Source organism: Palaemon carinicauda, chromosome 38 (genome assembly GCF_036898095.1).
Source record: "Palaemon carinicauda isolate YSFRI2023 chromosome 38, ASM3689809v2, whole genome shotgun sequence".
Taxonomy (NCBI): Eukaryota; Metazoa; Arthropoda; class Malacostraca; order Decapoda; family Palaemonidae; genus Palaemon; species Palaemon carinicauda.
Genome location: NC_090762.1, coordinates 27,202,580 through 27,218,050, shown reverse-complemented (window position 1 = coordinate 27,218,050; position 15,471 = coordinate 27,202,580). Strand labels below are relative to the sequence as shown.

General features: G+C 45.1%; 1 protein-coding gene across 3 annotated transcripts in view; it reads right to left on the bottom strand.

Annotated features, from left to right (window-relative positions):
* Positions 1 to 15,471, bottom strand: part of Start1 (Steroidogenic acute regulatory protein-like) — a 135,240-nt gene that overhangs the window by 15,124 nt on the left and 104,645 nt on the right. For all 3 annotated transcript variants that reach the window (XM_068362001.1, XM_068362000.1, XM_068361999.1), the window contains one exon: positions 11,991 to 12,166. In XM_068362001.1, the coding sequence (XP_068218102.1) occupies positions 11,991 to 12,166 (176 nt within the window). The remainder of the gene's footprint in view (positions 1 to 11,990; positions 12,167 to 15,471) is intronic.

The window sequence follows — 15,471 nt, the reverse complement described above, 5'->3', positions numbered from 1 at the left end:
ACTTTGATGTAAAGAAATGTTAGTCAATCGTGAGGCTTAGCTAGATCTAGCATCCAGTTCAGCTCATAATTGCACAACTGTTGCACTATACGGGAGGGAACGAAAGAAGAGGAAAAAAAATCAGACATTTAGACCTCTCATTCTAGTCGTCTGTCAAGACCGCTATCCTGGATGAGATACTTCTTGTCCAGAAGGAAATAGGCTTGCTTACACAACCTGCTGAACAGCTACCACTGGTCCCAAAGTAAAGATATCCGAGGCCTTGCAGATTTATGGATGGCGTCTACAGACGCCTCCCTACAAAACTTGCATCAGCAACAATTTCTTTCGGAAGGTTAAGGAGGATCCAATATCCTTAACTTTGTGCACTTGCACCCTGGATGGTGATATCTTGTCACTGGTTGCAAGGCAGGCTCACCAGATCATTGCACAAAGCCAGAACAAAACAACCTTCTTGGATATCTTTTTCTTCACCCTTCTGGTGTTGGGTAAGAGTCTTTAGTGCTCCCACCAGAAGCACTGGGTTCTCTTCAGTTATCGCCGTAGAGCCCTAACAACAAGAGAAGCAGGTCATCTCAATCCCCACTAGTCGCTTCTTGTAGAGAAAAGATGGAGAAGGACTGGAATCTGGAGTCATGAACGATTGGGTTCTAGGTCTTAGCCATGAACTCTGGAGCAAAGGTGAAGGAAACCTTCTCCCATCTTTTGCGACATGCTAAACACCAGGCAGATTTCCTACTCTCTTTGCTGAGGGTATGGCAAGCAGGAAAATAGTCTTGAGAGTCTGATCCATATCCAACAACTTTCTCAAGCCAACTGAGAGAGAGAGAGAGAGAGAGAGAGAGAGAGAGAGAGAGAGAGAGAGAGAGAGAGAGAGAGAGAGAGAGAGAGAGAGAGAGAGAGAGAGTGTGCGTGTGTATGTGTGTGTTACAAAGATTTTGGATGTCTCAGACTTTTTAATCCATCTGCGAAGACTCCATTTGCTCTTTGGTAGAGCAATTTAGTTTAAGCATTTAGAGAGTTCTTATGATCTTGTCTAACTTATTACTGTTGTTACTGTTTTCTACATCCACTGGAAGTCTATTCCAAGTATTTGCTATATTTTGTATGCTAAGAATTTGCGACATTGAGTGGTAGTGTATCTTTCAATTCCAGTTTGTATCCGTTACCTCTGGAATGATTTGTGCTAAGCATGAATAGATTGTTGTAACTTACATTTGTTATTCCTATAAGAATTTTGAATACAACAAGAATGCCTTTCCTTATCCGAGTGTGTGTTTATGTGTATTTGGGGGCTTTGGGTAATCAAAAGGCAGATGCTGCTGCTAAATCATCACTAAATCTACCACATAATGATACTAAACTACACATGAAAGATTATGTAACTTTCATAATGCATTTCATAGCAGCAAAATAGCAATCTCAGTGAAATAAAAAAACCTGCCAATAATAAACTAAAACAAACATCGCCAATTGTTTCACTATGGAAATCTTCCGATAAAATAGAAAGGACTAAAGTAATTTTAGCAATGTTATGTAAAGGTCATACTAAACTGACTTATGGATTCTTAGTGTACACATTTCCAACTATACAACATATTTCTAGCATTTTTTTTAATAGAGATATTTATGTTTAGGTAAGAAAAGTATTTTTGGACATTTCATCAGATTGAGAATTTCTCATATTTCAAGTTTTTAACATTTTTTTAATAAACATAGGTTTCACAAACAAGATTTAACTTTCTACTTACCACAGACATATAATTTACTTTTATCCTATATTTTCTATATATTTATTTCTTATCTTATTACTGGCTTTAATATAAGTATTTTTACCTTACAAATTTAATTGACCAGCTCTGGAAGATTCAAGCTCGCCTCATTCACCGATTATTCTCTTCCTTTTTAATAATAATAATAACAATGTGAGTGTATTTGTGGTCAAATTTGTTTACCTGTGTATATTAATGTGTAGGGAAGGACATTTTTGAAAATCATGGAAGGGGCTCACCAGCGGTGGATAAACAACATTGAAATATGAGGAAAATGTCATTATAAATCCACTTGTTGAGGTAAAATTACCACTAAAGGATCATAATAATATATACTAATGTTTATTCAATAATCTTTAAAAATAAGTTTGTACCTTGATTTTTTAAGACGTGAAATATTAAGAGGAAAATTGCAACCACTTTTTTTTTAATATTAACGGATAATTGTCATTTAAACATGAAAAGATAGGGAATGTTCTAACCTACACACTGTATACTCACTTTGAGACAAAACTTTACATACTAACATTTATCAAATCAATTTATAAAAAAAAAAAACATTAAATCCTGCTTCTTAAAACTTGACATTTTCGGAGAAATATTGCTAATACTTTTTTAATATTGACTGATTTTTGTCATTCAAACAGGAAAAGATAGGGAATCTTATAGCCTGCAATCTGTATATTCACTTTATACAAAAAACCAAATACTTCCATATGAAAAATGTCCACCTTTGAAAGTTACTCTCATATTTTGATAAAAGAATACTTTATAATGAAGTGAACATTTTCTTTGTACAGCTTTTAGCATATTAAAGTCACTGAAAGTAGTAGTAGGAGTCTGAAGTACTGTAACCCCAAGAAAAACATTATTTTAAAGTGTCAGAGTCGCACCCCTCAATATCGCTAATTCCCAAATCATGATACACAATCTTAGAGGTAAACAAAGTGTCAACCTATCAAGCACGAGTGCAACGAGAAGACTGAAAGGTAGTGTTCCAACTGATAGATTGCCTCACTACTGTAATTGAGGCATAAAGACATTAAAAAGAAAAAGAGGAAATTTATATTTTTGGGCTCAGGCCATGTCGTCCTGATTGAAGTTCCTTCAAAGGTAGCTTCCTAGGTATATTTGACAACAGTGATATATCCCAGAGAATTTACCAAAGGTATCCAGAATTCTAACTCCTGGGGCGAATATCCCTTAAAATTTTTCGAAGGGATATCGCGTAATATCAGAGGACGTATTCTTGAAACGTCTCATGGCTATCTACGCCTCCAATAGAGCTTTCACTTCAAGGGGAAAGAGAGGCAAGAATAAGGAGAGTCGTTACAGAGACATCGCTCCCGACTACTCTGCAAAGTGCGCCAATCCGCCACCGTGAGGCGCCACCGTCATTCTTTCTATCGTAGATTCGCTTGACCGGTGTTTTCCCTGTTCTCTCGTGCTATTTTGGAGTATTTTGGACGCTATGATGTCTTCCCCAGCCTCATCAGCTTCTGGAAAGTTAAGTAATATCTTTATCTTGTGTAAATGTAAGCTCTTGCCAGTTTTGCTTTTCGATTGAAATCGTAATTAACGTAACAAGAGCTGTTGCCAGCCAGATGGCGTCATGGATGCGGTCGTTCTTTCCGGTCATTTAGTTAGCCAGAACGACCCTTTCCCGACATTTTTACGCTTTAATAACTTTAGCTATTTAGATATTTAGCTAGGGATTCTTATATTATGTCATTGTTGTCGTGGATTTGGCTATTTATGATCGAGCCTCACGAGTGCCAGGGTTCCTAGCCTATGCACCTATACACTTCATGCATGATATAACCTTCCTGGTAAAGTTTTATTGAAGCACACGCAATATTTTACACATTTTTTATATTACTTAATTATGCTTTCCTCTTCCAAGATAGTATACAGAGTTTTGGTGAATGATTCTCAATGCTCCTAGGCTACTAGCCTAGGGGCTTTAGTATACTTTCATACATGTCCCCATTGCTCTTGTATTGCGTTTTAAGGGGAGACTGACACCTCCTATACCTTTTAAGTTGATACCAATCTCCTAGGAGATTTAAGAGCAATCCCCCTTCCCTCTGATTAGCCTAGGCTATTCTCAGTTTTCTTTGCTGTGAACAGAGTTCTGGCAAAGTTTTACTGAGATCTTCCGTTTTCTTTCTCCTAACCACTGAGTTGGTTTTGAGTTTAGAACGGGACATCAGAGTATCAGTCTGTGTTAGGCATCTCCCTATCTTGGTGAAATGATTTCCCATGTCAGGTTAAGCTGCTCTTTCAGGAGGCTAGACCTCCCTAGGCCATACTTGGGGGGTTTTTGTATGACAATTCCCTCTTCCTGGCCTAGCAGACAGTCCTGTGCTGGTAGACCCTAGACCGAAGAAAGGATTTCTTCACTGCCTAAGGTCTCTAGTACGAGATTCTGCTCTCCTGTGAGATGGTGTCCTACGGACATCCTCTCCCTTGACTAACCCAACCTGGGGAAATGATTTCTCCTACCTGAGGTTACTTCATGAGATCAGAATCCTTTAGGTTGGGTAGTGCCTTCGGGCATTACCTTACCTATAGGACACCTACCCCCTCCCCTCTATCTCTTTCGTGTTGAATGATCCAACACCCTCCTGGCCGTCGTTCTATATTGACCCTAGGGTTCTTGTATGACTGGCCTGAGGTTCCCGTCTGCCGTCGGCCAGGCCGGCTGCCGGCGGGTACCCTCATATTCTTTAGAGTGTTCTTCACTCCTCCCTTGAACTGCCTTCCATAGCCCTTATGACTGGGATATGGTTGAGTGGAAGCCCGAATTTAATTCCCCCTTCCATTTGAACCCTCATTCTGGATGCAGGCCAGCATGGCTGATCCCTTGCCTTCCTCCATCCTCTCTTTCTCTCGTACTTTCATACTGGGCCATGTCCATTGTCTGCCGGCTGGTAGTTGCCCTGCCGTCGCTTGTTGGGAACATAGTTGACCGACAACCCAAAGACATTGGACATTCGGGGACCGACTGCCGGCTGCTGAGTTGCCGGCCACCAATACCTGGTCATCTGCCGCCGACTGCCGCTGGGTCCCCTTGATGGAAGGATCCTCGGCTGCCGGCCGGCAGAGCCGTTGCCGGCGGTCTATCATACAATTTTATGAAGACAATAATTGGCTTCAATAGCCCAGAATAGGCCGGCAGGCCTGACAGGACTGGCAACTTGTTACCAAACAGTCAGTGCTGTAGCCCAAAGTTTTTCCAACTTACAAGGTGCTTCATGGGCAGCCTATTGTGAGACCATCACATATAAGAGAGTGATTCTCTCTTCCTTCAATGGTTATGATCCATTATTGTCCTTAATCCCCAATATTGAAACTGGAAGATTGTGTTAAGAGAGACTTTATATCATAGGATATCATCTTCCTCTGAAAATTCTTAAGAATTCTACTTTCAATATTGGAGGAGGTCATAGCAATTGGCTGGACAGGAAACACATGTAGGTGTCTTTTCTATTTATAGCTTACCCTACCCAAGCTAATATAAAATATTATATGTATGTTGAAATTTGAGAATTTCACCGAATACTTATAGACTTTTCCTTTCGTTACAGAAGGAGCATCCTGAGTGCAGGAATAGTTTTTGCAGGGTCCGCAGTAGGATCTTCTGCGGCCACGACATGTGCAGGGCCCATGCTCGCTACGCAGTCACCAAGGGGGCTCTCAAGTACTGGGACCCACAGGTACGTACCGTTTGTGAAAAACTGGTAAGAGAGGCTTTTGATGACCAAAAGTCCACTGAGTCAAGGGACGCAGCAAGGGAAATGCTGCGTAAATGGGTTAGGGGTTTCCAGAACACTTCTGGCCCATACCTTCCTAATGAAAAGATGAGGGCTTGTCTTTTCCCTAGGGCATCTTCGGATGCAGTTATTCCCCAGGATCAACCTGAGATTCCCCTGGTTCAGATTCCGGTAGAATCTGAAGTTTCGGATGCCTTAGAGAGCATCCAACTAGAAGACAACATGTCAGTTGTCTCAAAGGAGACCGAAAACAATCTCCTAGTGGAGGAGTTGGATCAGGCGGATGACGTTCCACCTGAGACGGAAACTGAGAAAGCCGAAACGATTTCGGTATCATCGGCCACAGTGAATGAGCCGGTGCCTTCGACCTCCTCCACTGCAACCCAACTAGATTCGATCACGAGTACGTTGCGCTTGTTGCTGTCCATGGTGCAGGACGTCCAAAAGAAATCGTCCGAGAAGGAGGCCTCTCTTCGGACTGAGATGCATCAGCTAGTTGCAACACGCTTACCCCGAAGAAGCTTAACGTTAAAGATCTCCCCGCCTTCTCTGACGTTAATCCCTGGAGGTACGCAGAGCACATGCCCATGTCGGGCGGGAAGATCTTCCTCTCAGAAAAACTGGGCACTGTCCCAGTGGAGGAAATTGAGTTCTGGCCCAGCAAAGGGGCCTACCCGGTTTGGTATGTCCGTCTCAGGACGGAACCTGCATCCAAAGAGGAAACAGAGCCGAAGGAAACTATTGTCCTTGAACTCTCTAAGGCTCAGGCCTTATATACCACCACCTTAAAAGAGAGGGCCTTTACTAGCTCTAAGGTGCCGGCTCTCAGCAAGAAGCACCCGTCCTTCATTGCTGATCCTAAATGTGCCTTTCCCTTTATGGACAAGGGCTCAAGGCAGCCTTAAAGGCAGTTGAGGCAGGGAAACCATGCCCTACACTGGAGGAGTCTGGACCCTTCTCCCTTGCCTTCCCATTAGACGATGCGGACTGGAAGAATGTACACAACACCATCACAGTTGGGAAGCTGGAGGCAGATATTGCCGGACGACAGTTCGGCGAAGACCTCCCCAAGCTGTCAGACTTTCTCCTACGTAGAGAACAGGAGACGAAAGAACGCTTAGCTGCTTCCTTGTCTCTGCAGACTGGCCTGGAGACAATGGCAAGCATCCCAGATACCCCGGACATGTACATGGTCTTCGCCAAAGCCCATCTGGCGACAGTAACAAAAGACCTGTACAACTTTATTAAAGCCCGAAGGGCTTGCAGAGAGTTTGTGTTCGCCTCGGCTGCGGTGAGACATGAATCAAGGAAGCTGATAGCTTCTAACATCTGGGGAAAAGACCTCTTCCCAAGTGAAGTGGTCAAAGAGGTCGTGGACAAAGCCGCCACTGAAAATAGAAACCTTCTTTCCAAATGGGGCTTGTCCTCCAAAAGGAAATCTTCAGTTGACGAAGGTCCCCAGCCGAAGAATAGACCAAAACGACCTAAAGTGCCCTCTCGGCCTAAGCAACAGCAACAGCTTCCCGTAGCCACGGTGTCCCAGACGGTGGCACAGTCACCCACTACTTTCCAACTGGTCCCCAAAACACTGGCGACTCAGTCACCAGTGTTCATCCCAGTGTTTGAAAGGCAGTCTACGACTTTTCAGCCGAAGTCTTGAGGATCCTTTCGAGGTTCCTCCAGACGCCCCTCCAGAGGTAGGGGCAACAGGGGTGGATGTGGCCAAGGAGGTAAATCCTCCACCCAGCACTCAAAGTGAGATACTACCGGTAGAAGGGAGACTCTTCTTCCGGGATCGTTGGACCTTCGATCCCTGGGCCCACAGCCTAATCAAGAACGGACTATGGTGGAGTTGGAGCTCAACTCTATCAACCTTCCCTCAATTCTTCCAACACTCAACCCCCATATTGGAAAAATATGTTCAGGAACTCTTGGGCAAAAGAGTTATACGGAAGCCGAAGTCTGTCAGATTCCAAGGAAGGCTATTTTGTGTTCCGAAGAAGGACTCGGAAAAGCTCAGAGTAATTCTGGACTTGTCACCACTCAACAAGTTCATAGTGAACTACAAGTTCAAAATGCTGACGCTTCAACACAAACGGGCATACCCAGTCTCCATAGATATGACGGATGCGTACTGGCACGTTCCGATCAGCCGTCATTTCCCCCTACCTGGGATTCAAACTACAAAGAAGACAGTATGACTTCAGAACCATGCCCTTTGGACTAAACATAGCTCCATGGGTATTCACCAAGCTTGCGAATGCAGTCATTCATTAATTACGCCTAAAAGGAATCCAGGTGGTAGCCTACTTGGACGACTGGCTGGTGTGGGCAGCATCCGAAGAAGAGTGCAGGCAAGCCTCCAAGAAGTGATCCAGTTCCTGGAACACTTGGGATTCAAGATCAAATTGGAAAAATCCCGACTGTCTCCAGCTCAGAAGTTTCAGTGGCTGGGCGTCCACTGGAACTTGCAGTCGCACTGCCTTTCCATTCCATCAAAGAAAAGGAAAGAGATAGCAGGATCTGTCAGAAGCCTTCTTCGGTCCGCAAGGATATCAAGAAGGCAACAGGAGAGAGTGTTGGGGTCTCTCCAGTTCGCCTCAGTGACAGATACAGTATTGAGAGCACAATTAAAAGATGCTTCAGGAGTCTGGAGAAAATACGCATCAAACGCTCGAAGAGATCTAAAAAGACCGATGCCAAATCGTCTGCAATCCCTACTCAAGCCATGGTCGGAGGCCAAGAACCTAAAGAACAAGGTTCCCTTACAACCACCTCCACCGTCAGTCACCGTTCACACAGATACCTCGAAAGAGGGGTGGGGAGGTCACTCTCATCATCAGAAAGTCCAAGGAACCTGGTCTCCCCTCTTCAAAACCTTCCACATCAACTTTCTGGAAGCCATGGCAATTTTTCTTTCCCTTAAGAAACTGAAACTCCGCTGCTCAATCCACATCCGTCTGGTTCTAGACAGCGAAGTCATAATGAGATGCCTAAATCGACAGGGCTCGAGATCGCCTCACATAAATCAAGTGATACTAGCCATCCTCCGCCTAGCGGAGAAGAAGAGATGGCACTTGTCAGCAGTCCACCTTCAAGGGTTCCGCAATGTGACAGCGGACGCTCTATCCAGAACCAAACCGATAGAGTCAGAATGGTCCCTAGACGCAAGATCGTTCTCCTTCATCTTATGCAAAGTCCCAGGACTGCAGATAGACCTCTTCGCAACGAGCGACAACAAGAAGCTACCCTGGTACGTAGCCCCGTGCGAGGATCCTCTAGCGGAAGCAATGGATGCAATGTCCATAGATTGGAACAGATGGTCCAAGATCTACCTATTCCCTCCAACCAACCTTCTGCTGAAAGTCCTCGACAAACTGAGATCCTTTCGGGGGATGGCAGCAATAGTGGCCCACAAGTGGCGCAACAGTGTTTGGTTCCCCCCTGGTAAAGGAACTACGCCTGAAACTGATCCTGTTGCCGGACCCAGTTCTGACTCAGCAAGTGCAGAAATTGACTGTCTCAGCTTCATCAGTGAAAACCCAGAACCTTCATCTCATGATTTTCTCACCTTAGAGGTCAAGAAACGGTTTGGGATTTCTAGGGACAGTATTAACTTCCTAGAAGAATACAAGTCAAAGTCAACAAGAAGACAATATGAGTCTTCCTGGAAGAAATGGGTGGCCTTTGTCAAGGCGAAGAAACCTAAGATTTCTACGGACTTCTGTTTGTCCTTCTTCATCCATCTTCATGAACAAGGTTTAGCAGCCAATACGATTACTACATGTAAATCCGCCCTGGCCAGACCAATACTTTATGCCTTCCAGGTAGACTTTTCCAACGAAATCTTCAACAAGATCCCTAAAGCCTACGCAAAACTTCGGCCCGCAGCTCCTCCTAAGCCCATTTCATGGTCTTTGGCATGAGGATTGCTCGCTGAAAGACTTGACTCAGAAGGTGATATTCTTATTTACACTACCCTCGGGAGCCTGAGTTAGCGAAATAGTGGCCCTCTCGAGGGATGATGGCCATGTTCAGTTCACAGACAATGGAGAACTGAACCTCTTTCCGGACCCAACGTTTCTCGCCAAGAACGAGCTGCCCACTAATAGATGGGGTCTCTGGAGAATCTGCCCTCTGAAAGAAGAAGCATCCCTCTGCCCAGTGGAATGCCTAAAGGTCTATCTTCGTAAAACTTACAGACTTTAAGGGAGGTCAGCTTTTCAGGGGAGAGACTTCCGGTTCAACGTTATCCTTGAAACAGATTAGGGCGAAAATCACCTACTTCATTCGCAGAGCGGATCCAGACAGTACACCCGCAGGTCATGATCCGAGGAAAGTTGCCTCGTCTCTGAATTTCTTCCAAACGATGTCGTTTGAAAGTCTTCGTGCTTATACTGGATGGAAGTCCTCGAGGGTCTTCTTCAAGCACTACGCGAAGCAATTACAAAAAATTAAATTTCATGTGGTGGCGGTGGGCAGTGTAATAAAACCCGCTGCTTGATTACTGCGAAGAACAGTGCACTATTCAGGACTTATAGTGAAGGGTGTACATGATAGACTCGTGACATTAACCATAATAAGCTGACACAAGTGCCAAGCATTCTTATATGTACAGTGTTCCTAGTAACAACAGAATGTATAGTAAAATTTTATATTTCCCTTAGAGTGGCTAATGTTTTCCTTTTTCAGGTAAACCCTATTTATTCCTGTTATTACTGTTTATGCTTTTAAGCAGAATTATTCAGCATACATTGTAATTGTTTACAACCATGATTTCTATTTTTGTAATAAACAATAGAACGAATATTTGCGTCTCTTTAGCCCCAAATATTTTATTGTATGTATAAGTCAGAGCATCCTTGACTCTTTTTGATATTTAAGTAAATACCGGAATTAAGATTTACTTTGTTCCAAGCAAACAGGTAAGATCTTGTTGTACTAGACTGTTCATTTTACTGTTTAAGGTTTCCTACACGTATATAAACTTGTCCGTCTCTTCATCGACAGACCCGGGAGGTACAGTAACCTGCCCAAACCAATACCATCCTAGTACAGACTATGCTATGATTGTGAACTCACAATCCTCGGGTTTTTTCCTCGAGTCTACCCAGACTCTTCCCTGTAGGGGGCAGGAAACACCGACATATTTCATGATCAGCTGATTGATGTATAACGGTAACATCAAGTGTCTCTAGGTCTAAAGACCGAAGAGGAAAGATTTAGCTCGAGATGAACGGCACTATTGAAAATCCACAGATACATTAATGCTCTGGTACACTTCCATCACGACAACATGGCCTGAGCCCAAAAAACGGATTTTGAGCGAAGCGAAAAATCTATTTTTGGGTGAGGTAGCCATGTTGTCCTGATGGACCCATCCTCTTATGGGACAAAAGGATAATGAATCCCTCCCTATGGTACTGTATCTGCAACACCTACAAAGCTACAAAGAATGACGGTGGCGGATTGGCGCACTATTTGCAGAGCAGTAGGGAGCGTCAAGAGCAATGTCTCTGTAACGACTCTCCTTATTCTTGCTTCTGTTTCCCCTCGAAGTGAAAGCTCTATTGGAGGCGTAGATAGCCATGACACGTGTCAAGAATACGTCCTCTGATATTACGCGATATCCCTTCGAAAAATTTTAAGGGATATTCGCTCCAGGAGTTAAAATTCTGGATACCTTTGGTAAATTCTCTGGGATATATCACTGTAGTCAAATATACCTAGGAAGCTACCGTTGAAGGAACTTCCATCAGGACGACATGGCTACCTCACCCAAAAATATACTTTTCGCTTCGCTCAAAATCAGTTTTTTAAGGCAATCTCAATATGAACAGCAGGGGAGGCTCACAGAAATATCAGCAGGGCAAATTGCATTCTCTATACACAGTGCATTTCTGATTATTAGTGTATGCATCTTCATGCTCTAAATGTTCAAGATTTGGGTGCCCACACAACGATAATACATAAGGTACTGTAAGTCCCCTATATAATAATGATATACATAACAAGAGTGAGTAGTTTTCAAGTTGAAAAGTTCTTAAATTCAAGATGATTAACTTGAGGCATCCAGTTCATGACCCCAAACCCATAATTTCCATTGTTTTCAGTCAGCTGATCTTGCTAAAGAGAGCTAATCTACACGTTTATAAAAATTCCAACAGCTATTTTCCCCTAACGAAATACTTTTAAAAGAAGTCTAATTATTTCGTATTTCATTCTACACTCATTCAATTTCTTTTTTATTCATTGCACACACATGTTTATACTTTTTCAGTTCTTCATTTGATTTTATGTCTTGTTACGTTACATTATGCAATACACTATGGTGAAGGAGACCTGAAGAACAGAAATTCAGAAATTTATCCATTTTCTTGGGCTTCTCAGATGGACCCATTCAATCACCCACCAAGGTATTACAAAACTTAATTCTACGTACCGAACAATGCTCTTCTGAGGAGGTTCATCATCATGAACGACAGCCACCCCACCAGCAACCCAATTGTCGCCAATCTTTTTCCAATGACGGACATTTACAAAATCTCGAGCAGTGACGACGCCCCCAGGACCTTCTGAAGCCACTTGATATACTACATCTGTTGAGCTATCGATTGTCTGTAAAGATAAAATTCAAGGTTTAACTCCTTTCATAACTGAATGCTTCAATGCAGCATTTGCAAAAGTAAGGAAAAATTCACAAATTTTAAGTAATTTGTATTTTTCCTAACATACTTACCTCGAACTACTTTCTTAGGAGTACCTGGGATCTCCTCCCATCCGACCAGAGTTTTGTGTAGTTTACCCTACTTCCGTTTTCTGTGAGGGCTAACCTCAGGTGGATAGATACGTGCTCTAAAACTAAGCCCGGGTCAGGGAGCGTGCTCGCTTGGGTCTCGACCCTTAGTAAGTTTTTGGTAGTTTAGTTACCTAAAGGGTCAGTAAGGCACTCGGGGAAGGAAGGGCGGGCCATTACCCAAAAGTAGTTCGAGGTAAGTATGTTAGGAAAAATACAAATTACATAAAATTTGTGATTTGTTCTAACACGAGGTACTTACCTCGAACTACTTTCTTAGGAGACTTACACTTTAGGAGGTGGGAGTGTCCTTCTTGACCCATAGACCTAGCTAAGCAGGATGAATGGAACCTAGATAGGGGGCTAGGTTCAGAGCTGATCAGAAAACGAAACATAGGAGAAACTACACAAAGAGCTCATGTTAGTGTCTAAGTAACTCACCTGTGCAAGAATTCTTTGGATACATGTCCTCCCGATGATTACGTGTCTTGAGAGCTGGCTCAGGGTCTACCTGTGTCTATCCTAGAGCAGAATAGGGAAGGGGGGAGGAAGAGCAATGGGGTTTAGGGAAACTAACCTGTGTCTCTTGGTCTTACTACCCACGATTGTACCTGGGGCTATGTCGTTAAATCGCTTGGAACGCAGAGATGACTTCCTATTGAGAACCCGTCAAGGGACTTCCTCGAGCATTCCTTCAGACAGTGAGCCCAGTTAGCCCAGGTGCCTGCATTTAGGATCTGGCCCACTGCCATATTCTTCTCGAAAGCTAAGGAGGTACTTAGATCCCTAATGTCGTGGGGCTTGGGCTTACCCGGCAGGGAAACGCCCGCACTACTATAGGCCCTGATAATTACCTGTCTCAGACAGAAGGAGATAGTGTTCTTCAAGATCGGCTTTTTCACTGGACCTGTGGAGACGAAAAGGCTCTTGATACCAGGGCGAAGTCTAGCAGTCCTCTCCAGGTATTTCCTTATGGCTCTGATAGGACACAACTTTAAGTCCTTCGGGTTGTCCGAACGAGGAATTGCTGGTATTGAGAAGCCCTCAAACCTGGGATCCCAAACTGCTGGGTTCTAGGTCTTAGCCACAAAAGCCGGGAGGAACTTGAAGGAAACTTCACGCCAGCCCTTCGAGTGTGAGACCTCGAAAGACAGTCCGTGAATCTCGCCCACCGTTTTTGCTGAGGCCAACGCTAGCAGAAAAACAGTCTTGATGGTGAGATCCTTGTCCACGATTTCTTTCAGGGGTTCGAACGGGGGTTCACTAAACATCTTCAGGACCCTGGCCACATCCCACAGCGGCACTCTGACGGCTTGAGGGGGGCATGCTTGCTCGAAGCTCTTGATGAGCATCGAGATATGTCTCGAGGCACCCAGGTCGATACCCTTCAGGAGGAAGACTTGGCCTAAGGCCGCAAGGACTCCCTTGATGGCTGGAATAGACATACCAACTACGTCCCTGAGGTGTACCAGGAAATCCACAATATCAGGACTGGAGGCCCTCAGAGGCTAGATGTTCCTGGAGGAGCACCACTTCGTGAAAGTGGCCCATTTGGCTTGGTATACCGCTGCCGATGAACGCCTCAGATATCCAGACATCCTTTCTTCCGTTCCTGCTGAATAGCCCTCCTTCCTCAGGAGACGCTTGATAACCTCCACACGTGAAGGCAGAGGGACCGAAGGTTCTCGTGGAACCTTTGGAAGTGGGACTGCCGGAGAAGGTCCGGTCTGTCTGGGAGTGGCCATGGCGGAAAGCCCGCTAGTTCTTTTAGGTCCGCGAACCACTCTCTCTCCGGCCACCAGGGCGCTACCAAAGACATCCTTAGGTTGTGGGCCCTCCATACCCTGTTGAGCACTTGTCTGAGCATCGCAAACGGGGGGAGGCGTATACGTTTAGGTTGTCCCAAGGCTGTTGGAAAGCATCCTCGAACGCCGCTTTTGGTTCTGGGACAGGAGAACAGAATACGGGGAGTTGTGCATTCAGTCTTGTTGCGAAGAGATCCATCCTTGGCGAGCCCCATTTCTGGATGATGAGCTTGGCTACCTCTGGGTGCAGGGACCACTCGTTTCCTACCACTTGTCCCATCTTGCTGAGGCCGTCGGCCAGGACGTTCTTCTTTCCTGGAATGAACCTTGCTGCGATGGTGATCTGCTCTGACTCGGCCCACTCAATTAGTTCCAACGTGAGATTGCACAACTCCCTTGATTTCAGTCCTCCCTGCTTCTTTATGTAAGCCACCACCGTGGCGTTGTCGCACATCAGTGCCACGGTGTTTCCCCGGAGCAGATTGACGAACTGCAGGCACCCCCTTCGAACTGCCCTTATCTCTAGGACGTATATGTGCTGGGCCTTTTCTGCCTCCGTCCAACTGCCTCTTGCTGACTTTCCGAGGAGATGGGCACCCCACACCTCCTTGGACACGTCTGTGAACAGGAGCATCTCGGGGGGATCGGCTGCGAAGGGCATCCCCTTGAGGGTGTTCTTTTGCTCTTGCCACCATTCCAGGACTTCCTTCTTTTCCGGGAGAACGGGAACCACCTTGAGGGGGGACTCTCTCTGGTTCCAGAGACCCTTCAGATTCCATTGAACGTTTCTGAGTTTGAGCCTCCCTTGGGGAACCAGTTTCTCCAATGATACGAGGTGGCCTATTAACCTCTGCCAGTCTTTCGCCCGCCTGGGCTGTCCCCCTATGAATGGGCGGAGGATCTGGTCCAAGTTGTCCAGGCTCTCCGCCGACGGAAAGGCTCTCACCAACGGGAATCTAGAACCATCCCGAGGTAGGTCATCCTGATGGAGGGTGACAGATGAGACTTCTCCAGATTGATGGTGATGCCCAGAATCTTGCAGAACTGCAGTAGTTCCGCACCTTGTTCCCTCAGTGCTTCCTCTGAGGATGAAAGCAGCAACCAGTTGTCCAGGTAACGAATCAGGCGGATGCCCCGTTCGTGCGCCCAAACTGAGACTGCTGCAAAGACCCTCGTGAAGACCTGAGGTGCTGTGGACAGTCCGAAGCAGAGGGACTTGAACTGCAATGTCTGGGCACCCCATTTCACCCGAAGGTACTTTCTGCTGGAGGGGTGAACTGGAATTTGGAAATATGCTTCCTTGAGGTCTATGGACATCATGA